This window comes from Carassius gibelio, chromosome A7 (genome assembly GCF_023724105.1).
Source record: "Carassius gibelio isolate Cgi1373 ecotype wild population from Czech Republic chromosome A7, carGib1.2-hapl.c, whole genome shotgun sequence".
NCBI classification, from domain to species: domain Eukaryota; kingdom Metazoa; phylum Chordata; class Actinopteri; order Cypriniformes; family Cyprinidae; genus Carassius; species Carassius gibelio.
The window spans coordinates 29,443,015-29,466,782 of NC_068377.1; the positions used below are offsets into that span (position 1 = coordinate 29,443,015).

Sequence of the window (23,768 nt, forward strand, 5' to 3'; positions counted from 1 at the left end):
AAACAACTGGAAACATTGCAGAGCAGAGCATGCATGCATCGGTTCATGTGCAAAATGATGTGTGGCAAACACAAGGAACAGTGAAAGGCTTCTGCTAAGGATGTGAAGTCACATATCACAGGCTTTAAAGTAGAAATTGGAAGTTTAATTGACTCTCGAGTGAATATGTCAGCTGAGGGAAGTCTGAGCCTGTTAGTTTCACTTAGAGCCTTTAAGAAGTTCTAAATCTCCCTCATATTTTTATCCCTAAGAAGACTAAATATGATTTGGTAATGTTACTCAGTGACAGTCAAAATCAAGAATGCTTAAAACTGCCTTCAAGTCCTGCTGGGAATATTGTGATGCGATTTTATTTGGTAAAAAAAGGATGCTTTGGTCAATTTCATATTTCAGGAAGATTTTTACTACAACAAAATGAAGAATGCACATTAGGTGTTTAATTGATAGCAGCACACACAAGCAGAAAACTTTCAACTGTGTATGCGTTTGCCATGTAGAAACAGAGAGACAGGCAGTCATCTGAAATATACTCATTGTAAACACAAACTTATGAATCAATTTAACACACATACACACAATCATTCATACAGCAATTAATCCTCCAATTAAATCCCACAGGGTAACTACTTATAGTTGTTAAAAACCAATTATCAACCATTTAAAAGCCCCTTCGCTGCCCAATTACACCTCCTAAAGATCGACTGATTAGGTCTGATGAAGAAATCCTTATGTTTTGTTCTCACCTGATCCCCTCCTCTTGACCCTCTCCCTCATAGGGGCTCCTCGAAAAAAATTCAAGAGTTTAGTCTTAGTCTGAGTCCTAGTTTAACTTCAGTAAATTCAGTAAAGTGATCAGGAAGGGGAAACACAAGATTATGAAATCATTTCCCCTCCAGAACCATCACATTCCACTGATTCACTTGTTCATTCCTATTTTACAACTCATTTAAATTCTATTTATGAAGTGTATCGTCTGTAGCCTCCAGCCCACAGAAGAATCACAGCAGTGATGATCTACATTCAGTACAACAGCGTCGTATCCTGTGTGATACCTCTCCGATGTATTATTTTTCACACACACAGAAAGTTCAAAATACACAGGTACTGAGCTGATCTACTGTATGCAACTGGAACTGTGCACGTGAAATGGCAATGAACAGATGAATCAGACAGACTGCTTCAGTAACATGAAGCGGGGTGGAAAGATGTAGGTCTGTCCAAGATGCTCTAAGGATTCTACAGAGCCCCATCACCTCTACTCCATCCAACAGTCACCTGCCCCTATAGTCTGTCTCACCGAGCACACAAGCATCCCGAACACGCCACCAGACACACAGAGAGACACACAGGCCCTTAGCAAACTGACAATACTGTCAGAGCCCTTCTGCTAAGAGTCACAACAGCACACAGAAACACACCAACAGACAGTGAGACAATGAAAGAAACAGCTCAGGACTTTGTTAGCGCATCATGACAAATGGTTAAAAACGAGCAAAGCAGCATTTGTGTTGCTTAAAGCATTGAAAGAAACATGAACCATTAAGTTTACGAATCCTGCAAAACAACAATTGGGTCACCAACAGGTGTGAATCACAAAATACGGGCTTCAGGTTTGACCACCAGAGGGCGCAAAGACACATTTCCTTCAATAAACTGCTCGCTTACGCCCTCTGTTGGTCTCGAAAATGATATAAGCACCTCACACCACTTTAACTTAATAAAACATGAACAGGTTCTCAACATAATCATATCAATGGAAGAAAATGTCGTTGTTAATTAAAACTCTGTTTTGTGCAAATGGCCCAAGTGGTTAGTGACTTCAGACATATGGTGACGTCCATTCACCAGGTGCCTGTGTGTGAGCGAGTGAGTCATCAGTCAAACAGATTCTGACAATACCACATTAACAGAGCGAAAGAGAGAGAGAGAAGTGAGATAAGGAAAGTTTGGTTTTAGGTGTCTGAGACGATCGAACATCGACAGCTGGCCGGTCTCAGTTTCTGTAGCTGTTTTCAATGTTAATGAGCAAGTAAAAGAGAGAGAGAGGAAACGCATCTGACGACAATTCAAATAACCATTATTTATCCATCAGTCTATATCATCCATTTAACCTTTTATCCTTTTACATTTCCAGCTCAGAAAATGCTACAAAAAAAAAAAAATATATATATATATATATATATATAATGGCAGATTGTCTTTAACATAACAACATACTTAACTAGAAATTACATTTACATGATCATAATAATACTTGCTAAGAGTATTTTGTTTCCTATTTTTTGTTCAGCTATTCACTCAATGACTTCCTCTATGAGCCAAAATGAGAGAGACACGGTGTAAACAACCTGTGCCCAGAGCCGGATTAACGCAAAGGCAAACTAGGCACGTGCCTAGGGCCCGATTGGCGGGATGGGGCCCAGACAGAGGGAAAAATTAAATTTACAAATGTCCTATCTACAATTTATTTCAATATTTATTAATTATTTAAAAATAGTGATGATGTTTATCTTAACCATAGACTGTTACATTACGTCACATTAACGCCAGCACATGATTGTTTTTATATAGAGGCGCAAGCTAGTTAAGTCCGAGGAGACGTCAACGGCGGTCAGAGCGGGACAACAAAGCTAGCAAACAGGTGTGTTTTGAGTAGGCTAACATTCAAGATGCTTTCGGGTGCGGCAAAACGTAAAAAGAAAAAAAAATGAAGAGAAACAATAGAAGAGACAGCGGGGGGCTTTACAGAAGTTTTTGTCGGGCAGCCGTCCGACAGCTGTGAACCTGCTCGAGTCAGATCAGGGCCAGAGGCCGAGCCAGGCCCGGAGACACGGCCCGAAGACGTGGTGGAAGATGCGGCGGGAAATGCGGCGGAAGATGCGGCGGGAAATGCCTTTAACCATGCTTCAGTCCATTCAAATTCCTCTATTTCTTATTGAATGTCTTTCCTCCATGCGTTTAATTTGTCTACAGCATACTCTTTAGAGTATGACATTATTAAATTATAATATTTTGACAATTGGCCCTTTTCACCTATTTTTTCAATTATTTCCTCAATTTATGACAGTTTGGAAATGTACATAATATCTGTAGACCTGGAAGACATAAAACTTATTAAAAAAAATGTTTTGAGGGAATCTGGTGTTTATCACTCAATTCTTGAAATGTAAGTATTCCATCCATATACAAGTCTTTAATAGTCTGAATACCTTTAGTTTTCCATAGTATAAATCCTCCATCCTTATATTTATTATTATTATTTATTGTTAGACAGTTTCTAAATGGTCTTGATGAATGTGAAGGGGTCATGTTTGCCTTCTTGTTCTTAATTACAACATTTATAAATGTTGTAAGCTATTGTATTTTGCAGAAAATCTTAATTAAATTTGTTGATTAAATGTAAACATCTGTTTACATAGTTTACTGACACCTATTGGTTATTTACTGGTTATTTACTGATACTTCTGCCTTAATGACACTCCCAATGGATGAGGATAATTTAATAGCATTTAGAGCAGTGTAATGACGTGTAAATAATGAATTTCAAAATTTCAGTCTGATAGACTGTTTAATAAACAACACAACCAATTTGTAACCAAAGACTAGGCTATGTAAAATGTGAATTAACTTTTATTAGTAACTTTGGTAAGATTCAGATTTCAATTCATTAATAACTTCGATGGAGGGGGGCCCAAAAAATGCAGCCTGCCTAGTGTAGCCCATTTATTTAATCCGACTCTGCCTGTGCCAAAACAATTGCAACATACACTACTGTTCAAAAGTTGTATGCTCACCAAGGCTGCTTTTATTTCATCAAAAACACAGGATCGCTTTTACAGGGTCATTTGATGAATAGAAAGTTAAAATAAATAACATTTATTTGAAGTAGATATCTTTCATAAGATTACAAATATATTTACTGTCACGTTTGATCAATTTTATGCATCCTCGTTGAATAAAACTATTACTTTCATTCAAAAAAACCATACAGACCCAAAACTTTTGAACAACAGTGTATGCAAAAAATAAATAAGAAAACCTGTGCTTGTGGATTTCTTTTTCCATGACACCATATCCTATTAGGTGTCTTAATTTTGACATCAGGTCATGTTATCAAAGCCCTGTGTTATTCGAGCAGGCAGAGACACTAGTCACACACAGAATCTGGGCCACACAGGTGAGGTCACCAGGTAAACTGACAGGGAGGGGAAATAAAAGGATGGAGACGGGGAGGAAAGGCACTGGGTGTTACTGTGGAAAGTTGAAGTTGGTCGTTAGTGCTGGTCATGACACGGCACACAAAATAAACAACCAGGAAAAAAAGGGGCCAATCACAGAACACACTGAGGGATGTAGACAAGGAACAAGGAAAGGGAAATAAAAAAAGTCAAAACAAGCCTTAAACAAAGAGGGGTTAGGGTCATCGTTGCCTACCTTTTGGGGAATCTGAGTGAGATATTTCTACAAAACAAAAGTAAAAGAAAAAAAAAGAAGAAAAAAAGGAAAGACATGTATATATGTAAGTTGAAGAGCAAAAAAGCAAATGAAAATGTCAAAGTGGTCGGGTTGCCCTGGACACAGCAATAATCAGTCTGGGGTTATTTGATGGGTTATCTGTTCAAACCATACAAAATGAGCAAATAACATTAGTAATCTGGGTCACTGCATGCAATTAAACTATTAAGTCAATTATTAACACTTATAAAAGGCTTGGAATGCTTACACAAACTAAGTCGAGTAAAACCGTCTAATCTGAAGTATTGTTAAAGCCAACATGAAATCAAAACTGACCCAATTGACTTAATTCATGGCACAATAAGACTAGAAATGTATCAGCTGTGCACAGTTAATCATTGCAAATTACACAAATAGTCTTACTGTTTCAGATATTCTGTTGTAGATAATGCAGCCTTGCCAATAATAATAAAAAAAATCTAGCCAAATGTTAAAACAGTGATTTCATAGCATATTACATTAATATACACTACCGTTCAAAAGTCTGAGGTTGTTAAGATTTTTATTGAAGTCTCTTATGCTCATCAAGGCTGCAGGTATGTGTTCAATAATACAGAAAGAACAGCAATACTTTTTAACAAATTGAATCTAATAGATTTAAAAAATCGGTTTATGAATTCTCAGCAGCCATTTCTCCAGTTTCCGGTAGTGTAATTAATGTTGCAAATATTATATATATATATATATATATTCAACAGTAAATCTGAAACAGAGGCATTATCACTGAGGTATAACCAGATGCTCAAATTCTGGCTTTGCACCATTTCGGCATGTAACGCCCATTTTTTATAATCCAAATTCTAATATTCAGTTTCATTTAGAAAAATGTCATATTACAGAGGTAAAATGGGTTGTGAATGCCATTTCATGTAGACCTTAAAAAAAAGAAGATGTTTACATTCATTAAAACGCACAAATCGCGTTCACATCGAACCGTTCTCACACTGGCTTGAACGTATACACAAAAGCACACAAAAACAAACAGATACACACAGACGAAACAGCAAACGTCATCGGTCATTTCACCCTTTCCTTTTGAAATCTGAAACTGAACAGATATGAAAGACTAATACTGAACGTGTAGGGGTTCTTAAGTTCCTCAAAGTGTAACGGAGAGATTTCTCATCAGCAGGTTAAATGGGTTTTTTGCTTTTAAACACATTTAGCAATATAGCACAGTGTAAGTTTTCTGTAAACTGGCACTAGTGACTGAATGTCAAGGTGTTCCCTCTACAAGTATTTATAGAGCAGAGGAATGCAATACCTCAGCTGTTACCTAGGATACATTCACCATGGAGAAGGTAGAACTTGGAGACAGAGATGATGAAACTGATGAGAAATCTGCATGTGTTTAAATGAGCGGAGATTCGTGTTGGGACTATGGGTAATGACAACACTTTGATTGACTTATGAAGGCCTGACCTTGCGGGTGAAATTAAGACGATACCAATACCCTGTTGAACACTGTGATTGCATGTGCAGTCGTTTTGCTAGAACAAATCCACTAGTGAAGCTGTTCGATCAAAGATGGACAACCAACCAGCAAACTAACTGAATATAATGACAAGACACCTATGAAATAACCCTCAGCAGGAGGTGTGAGAATCGTTCACTTTGTCTTTCAAGTCTCTTTCTGTTATTTTTCATCGTCACCTTATCTATCTTTAACTGGCAAAAATACCCGGCATTCATCACACTCATCCTCACACCCCCACGCTCAGCCGCGATTGGACTTCTCGGGCTGTTAACACTTCCAGAAATCAGTGACTTCCCCTGTCATTGCTCCAGCTCCATGTCAATCTACTGATTTATCTAACACTCTGCGTCTATCTCACCTGCGCACAAACTTGGAGGTGAACCTGCTGAAGATGCCGGAAGCCCCAGGCCGTCGTTGTTGGCTGTTTCCGTGGGACAGGGAAGGTGAGGCGGGGGCTCCATGGTAAGGAGAAGCCTGTTGGTCCCGTGCGCCCCGCTGCTGGCCGAGGTGGAAGGTGTTGCGGGTGGGCACCCCTCTAGGGAAATTGGTACGGTCTGTCCCAGCTGCGCTGCTGATATTGTGGGCTGACGGGGATGCACCAGGTGCCCTCTGCTCACTGCAACAAAGCAATTTTTCCCCAAACAAAAGGAAATAAATTGAGATAAGGACATAGCAGGATCATTACCAAAATTAAAACATTTAAATATGTAGATTTCCTTTTTTTTACTACATTTTTTTTTTTTTTTTAATAAAATTTATTTCAATAAATATTTAAATGCATTTTAAATGTTTTCTATTTTAAAATGGACATCTATTTTATAATGGAACCATTTATTTTACAGATTCTTTGTCACACATTATGTATTACAGTAAATTATGCATAATTTAAAAGTACATGTTGTTAACTAATATTACTCATTACTTAAATGCGCTATTACACTGTAACAATGACACTGTAAATAAAATAATAATATGGCCATGGAAGGTTGATTTACACTAGTGTCTGCAGAAAGAATAGCATATAATGGCTGCGTAAATATGAAAAATACTTGATTTATGCATTAATGAAACATGTTTAACTTAAGATTTCAATTATGGTAAACAAATAGTTAAAGTATCAGGAGCTCTGTTCTGGCTTTTGCAGAGCTCAAGTAACTTATGTAATCTCAAAATAATGAAATAAGCTAACTGCAGGGAAGAGAACAAAGACATCATATCTCTGGCCCAATGCATAGACATTTAATCCGTCATATCTCACAAGCACACACACACACAGTAATTTGTGTGTGTGTAGTTAAGCAGCACACCTCCCCCATAGCTGTGCTTTCTGCACACGGTCTGTAAAAATCTCACCCAACCATGTTAGGTCCATGCCAACATCTGTTTAAGTGCCAACCAGTGTAGTAGAACCTGGCCACAAGCACAGCCAGGGAGGTCACATGACCCTGGGTAAATGAACCCGCCAAAGCTAGATCACAAAACACTGTCCACTGTCCATCCATGTACTGGACCCATCTCAAAAACAAACTATAACCTGCTCTATACACAGGAACCACATTATCTTCTCATTTAGGGACATGTTTATAGCTCCTGATTTGACATGGTTACACACACTGGTCTGCTTCAAGTAAAAACCTTTAAGGATTTTTTACAGCCAACATGAAATCAAATTCAACCCCATTTACTTTATTATTTCTGGTCTTATTGTGCATGGTTTTTTGGGCATGTTATATATATATATATATATATATATATATATATATATATATATATATATATATATATATATATATATATATATATATATATATATATATATATATATATATATATATATATATATATATATATATATATAATAATAAATAAACAAACAAACATTCTGGTGTGAACTAATAAAATCAAATAAAGCAGAAAATTCTGGTTGGTAAAATCTAATTCCTATTTGACAATTTTATCTTTTAATATTTAGTTTCATCCTGAAATGCATCTCATTGTGCAGGTAAAATGGGTTATGAGCATCATTTCATGTTGACTTTTAGTTGACAACAAAACTAATTAGTTGGTTAATGGAGATCATCATTTACAATGTCAATGGCTTGATTTTTCTCACTCTATCTTTTAGATTTTGGCAGCACCACAATCACTTACTTTCTCCAGATACAAGTATGACCTCAATACACTGGCTAAAAATGCCCTTCTCAAGCCCTCTTTGAACAAAAGTTCCCAGCAGGTCATTACTAACACCGGGGGCCTGAATGACTGCACATCACTGGGAGACTGTCCAACTCTATCACATTACCATGGAGCAAGAATACTCAGGGGCAGATTTGGGGAAAACTTTATCAACAAACTCTGACTGTGCAAACTAAAACACACAAACACAACACCTTATCAAGGAACTCAGATGTTCCCATGGTAACACCGTAGTATGTTAGTTATGGCACACAGCTGGATGCTTCGAAGAAAAAAATAACATAGAAGCACTCTAGCAAATATGAGCAGGAGCTTAAAGGTCCCATATTGTACACTTTTCTGAAGTTTTATTTTAGGTTTTGACATCCTTATGAATATATATTTGGGGTATAATTACCAAAAACCATCTCATTATATTTTTACAGCTCCTTTCTCAGGAGGTCTGCTAAGAACAGGTCGATTTTAGCCTGTCTAATTACTATTCATGAGCCTCTCTTCTGATTGGACTGTTGTTTTCAGATTGAAGCACAGCAAGGCCAACCACAGGTAACCAGGGTCAGCCGACGTCACAGCGCTAGCTGGAGGCAGCAAAACAAAGGGGAAACTGGAGGCGGCCCACTCAAACCAGCGCAGATTCGGCTGGGTTAGAAGCTTAAAATATCATCTTGTTGTGATGTTGGGTGCTAGAATCGATGTAATACAGCCTCAAATTAGAAATTGATCGCATATCTGCTGCCATTGCCAGACAAACTAACCAATGACAGCTATGCTTAAATGCAATAAAGAGAGTGAACTGGACAAAAACACTCATCAAAAATGCTTGTGTTTGCAGCACACACTTATTGAAAAGGTTCAGTAAAGAATTGTCTTTTGTTGTTATGGACGAGTCTGTGTGTAGAGTGGGACGGTGGGCAGTGCCTGAAGGAGGTGACTGTAGTTCTGAAGTCAACATTTTACGGAAGTCACAACGGTTCGTGAAAAATCACAATGTTTTGAAATGTATATGGTAGTTAAATAGCCCCTAGACCTCAGTTATCGTGAAAAAAGCCAGGAAATTTCAACTTTGACAATATGGGACCTTTAAGAAGCAAACCCATGCCACTGGGAAAAAAAATCTGCACTTATGATGCGTGTCAGAACACACATGAAACATGTATGATGGGACCGGCATCTAGTATTATTCATTTATTTCTTTGTATATATTTTCTCTCGGAGCAGAGATTTTCACAGTGGCGAACCACACAGTTCCAAAGTGTTAAAGTGAAGCCCCTTCACGTGACTCAAGCTGAGGTTCCTCTAGATAGCAAAGGATCAAACTACAGTGTTACCATCGACACCGCGTTGCACTCATGCAAACGGTTTAAAAGTTCAGTTTGCCACTGACTTTTCAAAGCACATCCAAAGATTGCTAGGCAGTCTTTGTGCCATAATAAGATATAAGAGGGATTGATAAAGTTGCAGCTAAAGGTGTCCTGAGATAGTTTCATGTACCCATTTTTCTTTCTACATTTACATTTATGCATTCACCGGGAATCAAACCCATGAGCTTGCCATTGCTACATCAGTTCCAAGCTTTTCTTCTGTTTGCTATCACTGTTTTCAGTTAACTTAAAGAAACCTTTTAAAATCTCCCTTCCTGTATGCTATTTGAAGAACATGTGGAAGCCAACACTTGTGTCCTGACATGAGTCACGTGAAAGGACCTTGAGAGACACAATGAGCCACACTATGTGCTGTACATGGCCCCTCACTCACTCATTCATATATACAGGGCACAGATCTGAATATATGGCCCTTGTACTGAGGTGCACTTCACTCCAGGGGGGAGACAGTGCAAAGGGGGCAGAGAAGCACAGATGAGTGAGAGAGACGATGTAACAGGCTAGCAGTACCTTCTCTCAACGTTCCCCAACCACGCTCGGAAGAGGCTCAGCTCACTGCATACACAGACCAGCATTCACTTACAGCAGCCAAACCACTCACACCCCACGCTGCCTTAGCTGCAGCGCTATAACTGATGGTATGTTCCTGGTGTGGTCAGTGTTTAGTGTGAATATGTGGTTATTGTTAGTGGCCTGTGCCATCAGTAATGTTCAAGAGAGGACAGGAAACAATGTTTCCTGGGGGAGCGCGATTAGCTGTAAAGTGAAGTGGGGTCCGTGTAGCATTATTTTAATTCAGCAACACTGCCAGGTCTCGCCGTTAACATCTTAACAACCATTTGACTTCATATGAAAGCTGTAACAAATACACATTGCTGCATGCATCTTTTTTGCAGTGAAACTGGTTGACCAAGTACGTCTTGCTGGTTTGAAGTAGTATGTAGCAGAAATGAGTCGAATCAGACAAATCAAAGAGTCTATCAGAGCTGTGTGCATTGAAACATGAGCTGAATTCCTCAGGAAGTCATAAATCAGTTCTAGTGCCACAAGAACCAAGCAAGATAACCAACCAACCAACTTGTTCACACAACAGCTTTCAACATTAACACCAATAGAACAATTATTAACAATTTTAATTCGAAGAAGAGATTGTCAAATTTATTGTTCGTGATTGAAATGCAACGCTGGACATCACATGTAAACCCAGGAGATCAAGTTAAATACTTGCATTTACTTCCCCCCACCCAGAAGAACCAGACTGAAATTCCTAAGGGGGAAGGGCTTTAAACCTTTGTCTTCACAGAAAAGTCCTTTGCCAGAGAATGGCAAAGAAACCCTTTTTATACATTATATATGGACCAGAATGAACTCAAAAAAGACTTATGAATGAATCATTCCATTGCTTAACTCCATATTCATTTACGTGTAACCCACACATTTGACTATCATGTATAATCACTTATTGAGTCGTGGAAGTCGTGGCCTAATGGTTAGAGGGTTGGACTCCCAATCGAAGGGTTGTGAGTTCTAGTCTCGGGCCGGACGGAATTGTGGGTGGGGGGAGTGCATGTACAGTTCTCTCTCCACCTTCAATACCACGACTTAGGTGCCCTTGAGCAAGGCATCGAACCCCCAACTGCTCCCCGGGCGCCGCAGCATAAATGGCTGCCCACTGCTCCGGGTGTGTGCTCACAGTGTGTGTGTGTGTGTTCACTGCTCTGTGTGTGTGCATTTCGGATGGGTTAAATGCAGAGCACAAATTCTGAGTATGGGTCACCATACTTGGCTGAATGTCACTTCACTTTCACTTTCACTTGTGTATGTCTTTTGATAACTATAGGATACATAGTCATGTCTAGTATTGAAATAATCGCATTTTCTTGCTTGATATTGTCCTGACAATCATTTATTTGTAAAATATATCATAATCATGTTATAGGAATCATGTCCAAAATTAGACCCTGTGAGGCAAGAACCACATGCTTGGTAAGATAAACAAATGATTTATGATACCCACCCCAAGAACATATCTGATTGGTCAAGGCAACATTTGAGGGGTGGCCAACAAGAAAGTTTAAATACTTTGGATACGATTAAATTTTTGGCTTTTAGTTCTAGTCTAGCTGCTGCTATTAGCCATGTCGGCTTTTAGTCTAGCATTGCTTGTGCTATCAGTCATGCGGGCTTTTAGTCTGCTTTTAGTTCCAGCCTTGCTCGTGCTATCAGTCATGCTATTAGTCATGCCTGCTCTTAGCTTTTAGCTTGTAGCTTTGCTACCTAGCTTTAGCTATAAGCATCTAGCCATGCGGTTAGTCGTCATTGTTCTTTGAGCGCGGTTCCAGCGTGCCTGCCTACTGCTTCTATGCCACAATGAGAAGGAACACAACCTAGTCTCGTCAAACTTTATTTCTTTTCTTTTCCGTTTGAGAGTTTCGTGTTCTGAGTTAAGTTTTGTAACGTCGAGTCTCCGACGCCTGACCTCGGATGCCCGTTCAACTTCAACCAGCGCACACGACTCTGCACTTTCAGTCAACGCCCAACAACCACGGGCTTCCCAAGACGTCACTTCACTACTGAACTTCCAGCCAATCAGCGACACCGGGATACCCCTTTCAACGGGAGTTCCTTTCACAGGAAACTAAGGCAACGTATCCCCAGATATTTGTTGTGCTGGTGTATCTAGTATAATTTAGTCACATTGAGGAACTCAATGCAAGGGCTAATTACGTGATTGATGGTTGTTCATGTCTATGCAATTTAACGTATTGCTGTTAACTTGGGATTCCATATTTCCATTCTCTTAAACTCATCTTTCCCTAACTTTCGACCTTCCTGCAACTTGTGTGAATGTGTGTGTTCGTGCGTTTATGTGTTAGATTAGTTTATATGTCTTAGATTTATCTAATAAAGCCTTATTCATATTGAAAAGAGAAGTATCTTGTGTTTTGTGCTTACAAGTTAATGTCTTAAACTGCCGATCTTGTTACTGTGCTAATTGATAGTGTTTTCACTATAGTTTGGATATTAGTATCCAGCGCAGATTTGATGTTAAACGGCTCGTTCACTGAACCGCAGGCGCGTCTCCGTGAACAGCCGTGAAACAGTGATTCTGTTCAAATTCCCTTTAAAATCTTAAATGATTCCATTTGAGCTAAATTGACCTGTTTCCCTTACAAGTAGTTCATTCAAACTGAACATTCTTAGTGAGAATTTTCTGGGTCAGCCTCATGTTGTTCCAAACCTGTATGACTTTTGTTTTTTTGTTCATACAATTCAAGTCAATGAGACATTTTTCAAAATAGCATATTTTGTGTTATGTCAGTATTAAAGTCAGTCAAACAGATTAGGAATGGCACAAGGGTGGGTAAATTATAATATTTTATTTTTGGCTGAACTATCCCTTTCCCTACTAGTGAAGAAGCCGGGACACAACAGTATCACATACTGTGAACCACAAGCCAAATAACATGCTGGTGATCAGCCATCCTTGTCTTTTCACAAGAGATATGAAAATATATATATGTGTCTTGTTTTAGCACAAACATCTCCCAGTGTTGACCCTGTAGACTTCTGTCACCCCCTGACTTCCTGTAAGCTCAGGGAGTTCCCAGATTTCATCACTTTATGTGACACTCTTCAGTAGTTGACATGACTTGACATTTCCAGTTCGGTTCTCTTTTTGGCGGCGTGGGGACTTGCCTGGGCCGGTGTGAGTGCAGGTCTGCGGGGCAAGGATGGGCGGAGGTGGAGAGGGACTTGTGATGGCGGGTGCGTGAGGAAGAGGAAGATGAGGAGAGCACGGCGCCGGCCGAGGCCGTGGAGGCGCGGGACCCGGGGGTGTTTAGGCTGAGGGCAGAGAGAGAGAGCGGCCCCTCCGTACACACACGCACAAATCGACACACACATAAACACAAGTGTGTGTGTGTATGTGTGGAGGCAGGGAGGGAGGGAGAAGTATTCTATTAGAAATAACACTTGGCACACATTAGAAAGAATGATGAAGACAGACCGACCAATGTATAGACCAACACACAGAGAGAGACAGACAGAACAACAAACAGACAACAGATAGACAGAGTGATAAATAGAGCAATAGACAGGGTTACAGAGCAATTGATATACAGATAGACTGAGCAAGAGACTGACAGTATACAGTGATAGACAGACAGAGCCATATATGGACAGATGGATAGAGTAATAAATAGATGAGAGACCGATAGACAGATAGATAGTCAGATAGATAGATAGATAGATAGATAGATAGATAGATAGATAGGTAGGCATCTAAAGTGTTAGACAGTAGTGAATGGTACAGGAGAGAGAGGGGGGAGATGGAGGCAAGGAGGTCAAACAGATTGCTGATTTTACAGAAAAGCACAAAAGAAACACACACACACACACACCACTATGAAGGGATTAGTTGAGCTTGTGGTGAAGGAATAACATGCTATCACCTTGCTATGTGGCAGAGAGAAGAGAAGTTAAGCCTATTTTACAACAACCTTACAACAGAGTTAATGGCACTTTTTTCCATCACAAGCTACCCTAATCCATTCAAAGCTATACATACACTAACAAAGAAACACAAAGTCACACACTCACTATGCAGACAGACGAAAAACAAAATAAGTGTTCAAAGGAAAACAATCCTGGACAGAGAGAAAGAAATGGAAAAGGAAAAGGGATGTGTGTAGTTAGTGTGTAGAATAGTTAGCCCAACACACCATCTGAATGCCTTCAGATAAGCTCGTGAGAAAACACAAGGCAAATCAACAAAACCTGCAGTAGCATTAAAAGGACAAGAGGTTATAACGCTAAAGACCACATGAAATCCTTTGAATGAAATCGTTTTCTTTCCTGTGTTGAAACATTAGTTACTTAACAGGAAGTTGGGGTGTGAGAAAAAACAGGCCTTTTTTTAAATAGCCTTTTGTATACGTCACATGATCTGCTACTTGCTTTTGCTAGTCAAAAGTTGACATTTGGAACGGATGATTCTGATGATTCGAGAAAGTATAAATTGAATTCATGGGGTCTTCATCATTGATCAGTGTTATCATAACATACTTGCACACCCATAGAGAACTACAGTAGCAGAGCATAGCTCGGATAACAACAGTTAAAGGCTTGTTCACACCAAGTCCATGGGATACTCTGCCAAATAAAAACATCTAATCTCATCATTTCCTCACCCTTATGCCGTCCCAGAGGACTTATGACTTTTTTTTGTTTATGATATACACAACGATTTTTCTAAAAATAATCAATCCATCTCCATACAATACAAGTGTACAGGACCCCTGCCTCAGAAGTGACAGGCTATAGTCAAAAAAGTTACAAATAATAATACTTTTCTTGCACCTATTGTTTCACTTCAGTCATTGATTCAATAACTGAGGCCGTATGGATTACCATCATGTTCACTTTGTGTGGTTTTTGAAGCATCAACTTTGAGAAAGAAAGTCATATAATCTGGGACAGCATGAGGGTGAGTAAATGATGAGAGAACTTTCATATTTGGGTGGAGTATGCCTTTCATGTGATTATAAGACATGAAAGTATAACAACTTTTTGCACCAAAACTATACACAGGACCAATGATGAAAGTTTTAAAGTATAACAAATTATCAATGTTCTATGTTATTCAGAGCTTGGTACAAAGGAGTTTATAGAAATGTACTGTTTCCTTTGAAATCTTATCATCCCTGTTTATTTAGACTTAGTCTGGACAAGCCTTCATTATTACTAAAGGCATAGGGCTTTCTGCACAGGAATCGACACTTTTTAACCAAGCAAAAGTGCACATTCAAAGTTAAAATGTGCTATCTCAGTTGATCAACCAGACATCATCAAGACATCATCAGTGCAACAAGACTCCAGTACGGAGAAAGCTCTATCTCCTTTTTTAAAAAATACATCTCATGCATATGCTTATTGAGCATAAGCACCAAAATGAATGCTGGAGAAGGAGGAGTTATGATGCATGAATGGTTAGCAGTGCACAGGAATTAAAGGATGGCTGGCTTTGTGTTTGTTGGCGATGATCGTGGGAGGTTTATATGGGGTTTCGATGATGCTTTAATGCATGCATGTGTGACTGGGATTTAACCAATTAAGGCACCTAAAAGGTTTTCAAAAGAATACTCTGGTGATGGACGTTTTTCTGTTTGAATTAGTGTGTGGGTCTGAATGAGATGTTGCTCTAGGCGTTACTAATCCGACTGAAATCTTGGATGACATATGCCAATCTGGCATAGCTCGGCCTTTCTGGGGATCAAAAGCATGCCAGTCTGGACTCCATGGCAGGTAACGGCCAACAGCATAGAGACAGAAGAAGACCGTGTGTGCGTGCAATGTAAAATAGAGAAAACGGGTGTCTGGTTTTGTTAGTGATCTTATCTAGATAGATGAACCGAGCCAGTATACGCGTGTGTGAGAGTGGGAGAAAGCCAAGTGTTTTTCTGTACTTTGCCTTTTTATGAGATTTAAATTTTTTTCCCAGAAATGTGTGCGTGTCTTAGGATGTACCTGTCCTTGCCGTTTTGCACTCCCAGAGTGGCTCTTTCAGATACGGGGGAATTTCTGCTGCGGCTCGTGCCCGTGGACAGGATACTATTCTGAAATTACAAACACACACACAGGTGCAAACCAGTGTTGTTATTGTTAACCAATGCCAAATTCACCCTCCAGAAGTGCTTCTGAAGTGGCATTTAGGTGTCTTCACACAGACTGTTTAAAGCTGCTCAGAGGTGGAATAAATGCATTTACACAGCAATGATACTTTGATTCTAGGGGCTGATTTTGGTCAGACCTGGCATTTTTAAGTCGGGCTTTCATGCAGCATTACGTCTTTACACAGAACTTCGAACAGGCACAGAGCAGCTTTAATTCAACTGAGTAAATAAGTCATAAAAAATGAAAAATTTAACTTTTATTTCAAATACGGCTGAAATAAAAAATAAAATATAAGTATTAGATGAAAAACAAATTTATAAAAAATTGAAGAAAAATAAATGTAGCAACTAACTGAAATAAAATACATTTTAAGTACTTAAACTATTATTTTATCTATTTTAATAATAATAAATAATATTTCTGTGTCTATTTTTCTATTTCTATAATCATTTTCTGTTATTCCTATAATCTCTTAACTAGATTATTCTGATAAATGCACATTTGCATACATTAGTTCTGAAACTGCAAATAATCCAAGGTTGGACTTGAAGTGATTAAAGGAACCATGAACCATTCAAAGGACAGCCCTGCTGTGAACTAGTAGTACATACAATAGTGTCCTCACTTTCAATAGAGAACAAAAGAAAAAGTCACTATCTAAAGATGTGCAAACCCAGAAACTCCAACTATGATGCGGTGTGTGGAAGCTGAAAATAGCATCCTCTGTAGCATTTTCACAGAAATAACTCAAGAGCAGAAGCCATGAGCACTGGCCATGCCAAACATCTCTCAGTCAGAGAGTGCACTTCAACCCTGGGCAAACCCTTCCAGCCATCTGCTGCCTGAAAAATATCAGTGTGGAAAGCAGCAGGCTTTACAGAGCACCCCCATGTAACCGAGAACAGAAGCAGTAGTTAAGATGTTTAAAAATTACCCTGCTATTATGTCAAAAGCTTCCTCAATCCACAGTGTAATAACATGTTCTTCAAGTACATGGAAACTGAACTAAAGAACATGACATGACTTTGGTTCAGTATTAGTCTAGTTGATAAGCTTTAGTGCCCTAACTTGTAAAAAATCAACAAGCACTCAGTCTAGATAAACATGCTCTATAAATGATACAGTTCCCCTTTTATGCATGGTGTTTTATAGGTTTGGCATCTTTGTTTGGCAGTTGAGAGTGGAAGTGACAGGACAAGAGGGGGTTAGAGGATTGGGTATACTTAACTGTTGGTAAAACTTTTTTATTTAGTTGCCATCACCAAAATTTGCCAAAGGTTTTTTTTTTTTTTTTTTTTTTATAATTTTATAACACTAATTAATTGTAAACAAATTAAATAAGTATTTTTTTATACTGTACATTACTTCATTAGAATTATTTTACTTTAGTAATTAACACGATAATTTTGAATTTTAATCGATCTGTTAATCAGAAACAAGTTTCAGAAACAACACAAAAAATATTATAATTAAAAAAAAAAATAAAAAAAATAAAAAATAAATAAATAATAACATATCCCTAAGAAACATATCACCAAACAGACACACACTTACAGCAGAGGGAGTGGAACTCTTTTTGCGTTCACTGGAGATAGCTGGACTGGGGGGAACTTTGGTAGAGCTACTTGAACCTTTCCTCCCAGAATCCTCCACTCCATGCTTGTTTTCTCCCTGAGACCGTTTCGAGTATGAGCCTGAAGGACAAAGAAGAGAGAGTATGAATGGCAAATATATGTGTGAATGTATTTTTACACATTTTTATAAAAACACCCAATCCCCTCACCCTGATCTGTTGGTCTTCTGACAGGTTTCTGAGTGGATGAAACACTGCGCTGTACCATATGAGGTGGAGAAGGGCCATTGCTGTTAGTGAGGTCATTTCCTGGGCGTGGCTTTAGCGACAAGTTGACACCCTCGTCGAGCTGTGAGTCCAAATTTTCAAACATGTGTGGGTGCAAAAAAAATGTGGGCAATAAAGTATGAGTGTGTTTATGTATGTGGGTACCTCTGAATTCCTATAGTCAAGCAGCAGGTAGGTTGCCATGACTTCATCGTATTTTTGTTTGACGAAAGATTCCTCTATTTCCTCTTGACTGAAACCCATCTGAATCATTATGTCTAAATGGGCAAAATACACAAATTGTCATTGCACTACCATTTGAAAACATTTCCAAATCTCGGAACGTTTTTCTTTTTTATAGAGATTTATTTGAACATCTAAACTATTTCAGATGTGTCACACACACCTGTTCTCCTGGGGTCTTTGTAGTCGGGTTGGGGCTCAATGTAAGGCTTCAGCTCATCATCTTCATGACCTACATTCATCCAGCGATCCTTCATGATCTGCTGCTGAGCCAACGGCAGACACACAGACAGAGAATAAGAGAGATGGTGAGGGATCACATAACCATATCTTTACATGTTTTTAGGCAACCACACTATGAAGTCAGCTTTAAAGGGGTCTTTAGGTAACCTAAAATTATTTAAAAGAAGACGAAAAAGCATTCAAATAAGACAATTACGAATCAAGAAATGAATTTTATTTTAATTCACCCCCTTAAGGGGCCATTCACGAGGAATTAGTTAAAAAATACTGTAAACAAATGCTTGAAATGCTTGCACCGCCTCCGGAGTCTTCTGATTGGTCCGGTTTATTGGAACTGACATAAGATTTTCAAGCTCAACATATAGGAGTTTATAGGTACGTACGGTTTTTTTTTTAATGATTTTTCATATCTTGTGCTGAAAATTCATATTAATTTAATTTAATTTAAATTTAAGACCTTTGTCCATATTCTAGTTCACAGTCAGAAGTGTATACATGTCGAACGCACCTCCAAACTTCCCCTCTTGGTAGGATTGAGGATGAGAAACTTCTTCAGCAGGTTCTCACAGTCTGTGGACATATAGAAAGGAATCCTATACTTCCCTCTTAACACACGCTCTCGCAACTCCTTCATAAGACAAAGAGAAACACAATGAGTATGATACAGTAGATATGAGGAAGATAAATAAAAGGACAGTGACCCACAGGGACATTAGGACAGATATTCGTTGTCTCTCACCTTCAGGTTCTGTCCATCGAAAGGCAGCGAGCCACTGACCAGTGTGTAAAGTATGACCCCGAGACTCCACACATCCACCTCTGGACCATCATACTTTTTGCCCTGGAAGAGTTCAGGGGCGGCATACGGTGGGCTCCCACAAAACGTGTCCAATTTATTGCCCATCGTAAACTCATTACTAAAACCAAAGTCAGCGATCTTTATGTTCATGTCAGCATCCAGTAAAAGATTCTCAGCCTGAGGGAGAAAGAGAGGATGCCATGATGGTAATACGTTTGATACAGTGAACAAGAAGTGTTAAGTATCACTCATGTCTCCCTTTTTTAACCTCTATTGGAAATGCCTGTTTCTGTTCCTTCAGGGTTTGTCGCACTTTTCCTAATGAGTTCCCTCATGCTATTGTGTGTGTGTTTGTGAAAGTGTCGAGACTTGCTCTCTGTGCTGTCACTCAACTTCTACACACAAACTTTAGCCATGCAGAGCGGCCGTGTTGCCTAGCAACAGATGCGGGGTGCTAACTGGGCTTGGTTTGCAGAGTTAAATATTACTCTGACAACAGAGCCAAACTTTTACAACATGCAAACAAACACACAGCAACCAAGAAATGGATGAGGCTTTGGCAGCACAAATATCTGATGAAGGTTATATATATCGTCCTTGCACTTAAAAACTCCAGACTGAATTTAGCTGTGTTATATTACATTTTTGTATAAAATTAGTTTGTTACCATAACATTAATCAATCACATTTCACCATGTTTGGTGAAAGGATTTTGTTATTTTCAAAAAGGGCCCAATATGTTTAACTAAACACTGTCACGTGGACAAACCAGTCACAGTTAATACAGGAATTGGCTCTTATCAATTTGTAGACGAGTGAAAAAAAAGATTATGAGATTGATTCAATGAAAAGAACTGACTCATAAGATTCATTTGTTCAAGAATCAGTCTACACAGGTCATGCTGTACATTATTCAAAAGTTTGGAATCAATAAGATTTTTTACACACACCGCTAACCAAGGCTGTATTAATTTGACTCATTGGAAAATACAGTAAAGACAGGGTTGCCTATTTTATTATAATTAAAAATGTAATTTATTCCTGTGATGGCAAAGCTGAATTTTAAGCAGCCATTACTCCAGGCTTCAGTGCGTTTTGATTTTGTGTTCAAGATCAATTTTTATATATCATCAATGTTGAAATCAGTTGCGAAGCTTATTATTTCTTGGCGGCCATGATACATTATTTTAGATTAGATTCTTTGATGAATAGTTTGTTCAAAACAGCATATCTGTTACGTTCACCGGCTGCAGTGCCCATGAGCTCCTCCAGAGGGCACTCCACCCCAGACTGTTGTCACTCCCTCACGGATTACATTCCCCATAATCCTTTGCCTGGACTCTTCTGCATCACTAATTGCATTCACCTGTGTCTTGTTGGAAGCTTGATTTTTCATTCATTGCTCATTATTGTTAGCCTGTAGCATTCCCTAGTTCATGTCTTTCCGTGTTTCCTGGTTCCTTGTTTTCTTGCCTTGTCTCTTGACCTTGGACTGTTTACCTCGTTTTTGACTGTTTACTGCCCGCCCTGACCTTCACCTGTTTTGTGGATTACTCTTTTGTCTCGCCCTGGATTGCACCTGTTTGCTGGTGTGACTCTACCTGTTTGACTACTCTTTTGAATAAAGCCTGCACTTAGATCAAATACTGGGTTATGATGCATACAATATCTGAAATATAAATCTTTTGTTACATTCTAAATGTATTTTCTGACACATTTGATGCTTTTGCTATAAATATTATAATTTAATGAATCCTTGCTGAATAAAACTATTAATTTCATAATGCCTTTAGATTTAGATTTTTAGCGTCTTTTCAAGGGTAGAATGTTTTTGCATGCAACCAGTGAGGGAAAATTATTTTATTTTATATTAATTAAATTAATTAATTTTATATTAAAATTATTATTTTAATTACCTTTGCTGGGGCAACCAGCTTTGAATACAATACAATCAACTTGAAAGAAATACAATATAGGTTCTGCAATCCAACCTGAACTGCCAGAAACCTCTCTAGCCACAACAGAGGAGTGGCTTAATGGTTAACACACAAACACAAATGCATCACTATTACAGTACATTTGCAATCCTTGGGTGCTTTATTATTTGTGGTGCTCATATTAAATCAATATGGCAAACACTGTCCTTTTCTATTGTAATCAATACCTCTCCAGAATTGTGGTGACATTATTTATTGTACAGCTCTTTGTCAAAAAGAGAAAGGCAGATAGAGAGAGAGAAAAAAGAAGAGGTTAAGACACAGGGTCGTATACTATGCAGGTTTTCTGGGGGTCCAGAGTGGGGCGCAAGAGAATTACATCAAGTTATGCATGGAGACAGTGACTAACTCCAAAGTTCAAGGGTCACTATAATGATGGTTTGGACCAATAAGCAACTTAGTTGCGTGGGCAGAATATCATCATGGGAATGTTCATCCAGAGAGACACTTCCTTTCATCTTAACAAAGAGAAGATCTGGAGTCAGCAGTTCCAGAGTTCACAGTACACTCATGATAGTGCGCGTGCGTGTGTGTGTGTGTGTGTGTTTGAACAGAGGACTCGTTCCTTCACCTGCACTTCTGTTATGGACTTTGATGACAGACACAGAAGAACTACTAAATAGCACAAGAAAGATGAACGTACAGCTGAATGGAGATCTTGCAGATCAGGGGGTGTTTATATTTTACCATTTACCATAACATTCCCTAACGGCTTTAATACACACAAATTCTCACCTTGAGATCTCTGTGTACTATACACTTTTGATGGCAATACTGCACAGCTGAGACAATCTAGAGAGATACAGAGAGAAGGTGTGGTAAGTAATCAGGAGAGTAGGTGAAGTCATTTTGGCTACTCAAGGGAGTTGTCGCTCTAATTGAGTTGTTCTATCAGTAATTAATCCATCATACACTCACATGCACACAGCAGAGTTACTGAGTATGCATGCACGCACGCACGCACACACACACACTCATACTCATTTTAGCAAAAAGGACCACTTAGACCCACCTGTCACAAACATAACCATTAAAAACTGTATATGCAAAGCTCCATTTATTTGATTAAATATACAGTAAAAACAAACATATTAAACATTAAAATTGAAAAAATGTAATAAACACTTTACAATAAGGTTGCATTAGAATTGTATTAACTTACATGAACAAACAATGAACAAAACATAACAGTATTTATTAATCTTTGTAATATTAATGAAAATACAGTTGTTCATTGTTAGTTTATGTTAATTCACAGTGAAGTAACTAATGTTAACAGGCACAATTTTTCAGTTTAATAATGCATTAGTAAATGTTGAAATGAACATCAACAAAGATTAATAAATGTTGCATAATTGCTTCGCTAATGAACCTTATTGTAAAGTGTTACCAAAAAGTATCAGTAAAATAAACAGGGTTCAAAAGTTTGAAACCATATTAAAAATCTGGTATTCTAAAAAAGTATTTAAACTCGAAAATAAATAGTTTTAGAATTTTGAAATATTTTAAAAGTTTAGTGTAAGTGTAAAATGAATTTGAATTCTAGGTCAATAATTGAGTAAACTTGTGCCACTGATCAAGTGAACTCTTCTGTATGGAGCTCATTTGCGAACTCATGTTCATTTTTCAATTCAACTTTCAAACTCAAATCTGAAATTAAAAGTTATAATAGAAAAATATAATAAAAAAAAAAAAAGTATTTTCACTAGTGGGCTCAGACTACATTGTACGTACATGTGAGCTTTGACACTGAAGCATGACTGACTCACATGCACTCACACTGACCTGTCTAAATTTGGCACGCGCTTCCTTTTCTTTCATCCTCCCGTGAGCAACAAGGTAATCAAAAACCTCGCCTTGGAAATGGAAGAAGGGAACATTGCAATAGAGTAGACAGAGGAAGGCAAAGGAATGGTACAAGAAGAGGAGAAGAACAGACAGATCAGGCAAAGGAGAAAAGATGGAAGAATGACATTATTTAAAATGCAGTGTCCTGACGTGATTGACAGCTGGCAGTTCTAGTCTTTCAGCCCACTCACCTCCACTGGCATATTCCATTACTAAATACAGCGTCTTCTCTGTATCAATCACCTCAAATAACTTCACTGGTGGAGAGAAAGAGAGATGATCACAAATCAAAACATGACATGAAATTCTAATTTTAGGCACATCCCCAACAAGAATGAACAAGAATAAACCCATCTCTATGAAATCATTTACATCTTTATCTTACTGGTTAAATGCCTGAAATAAGGTCTGCATTGAAACAATCTCATGACATAAAATATATCAGTAATACCCCCCTTGTGATTAAAAAAAACACATTGCGGAACAAAGAGGACACTGACAACGCATCGACAGACAAGACAGAGCAGGCTACTATTGGTATCAAACAAATTTA

At 38.4% G+C, this 23,768-nt stretch overlaps 1 protein-coding gene across 14 annotated transcripts in view; it reads right to left on the minus strand.

Annotated features, from left to right (window-relative positions):
• Nucleotides 1-23,768, minus strand: part of LOC128017108 (serine/threonine-protein kinase MARK2) — a 50,142-nt gene that overhangs the window by 3,867 nt on the left and 22,507 nt on the right. The window contains exons 5-18 of one of the 14 annotated variants that reach the window (XM_052602311.1): nt 23,407-23,472; nt 23,153-23,223; nt 22,103-22,159; nt 19,311-19,547; nt 19,080-19,199; nt 18,492-18,594; nt 18,251-18,363; nt 18,029-18,167; nt 17,800-17,939; nt 16,099-16,187; nt 13,270-13,416; nt 6,351-6,608; nt 4,435-4,461; nt 744-779 (exon numbers count right to left, since the gene is read on the minus strand). In XM_052602311.1, coding sequence (XP_052458271.1) covers nt 744-779; nt 4,435-4,461; nt 6,351-6,608; nt 13,270-13,416; nt 16,099-16,187; nt 17,800-17,939; nt 18,029-18,167; nt 18,251-18,363; nt 18,492-18,594; nt 19,080-19,199; nt 19,311-19,547; nt 22,103-22,159; nt 23,153-23,223; nt 23,407-23,472 — 1,603 coding nt within the window. The other 13 variants (XM_052602309.1, XM_052602310.1, XM_052602323.1 and 10 more) reach the window with 13 other exon arrangements.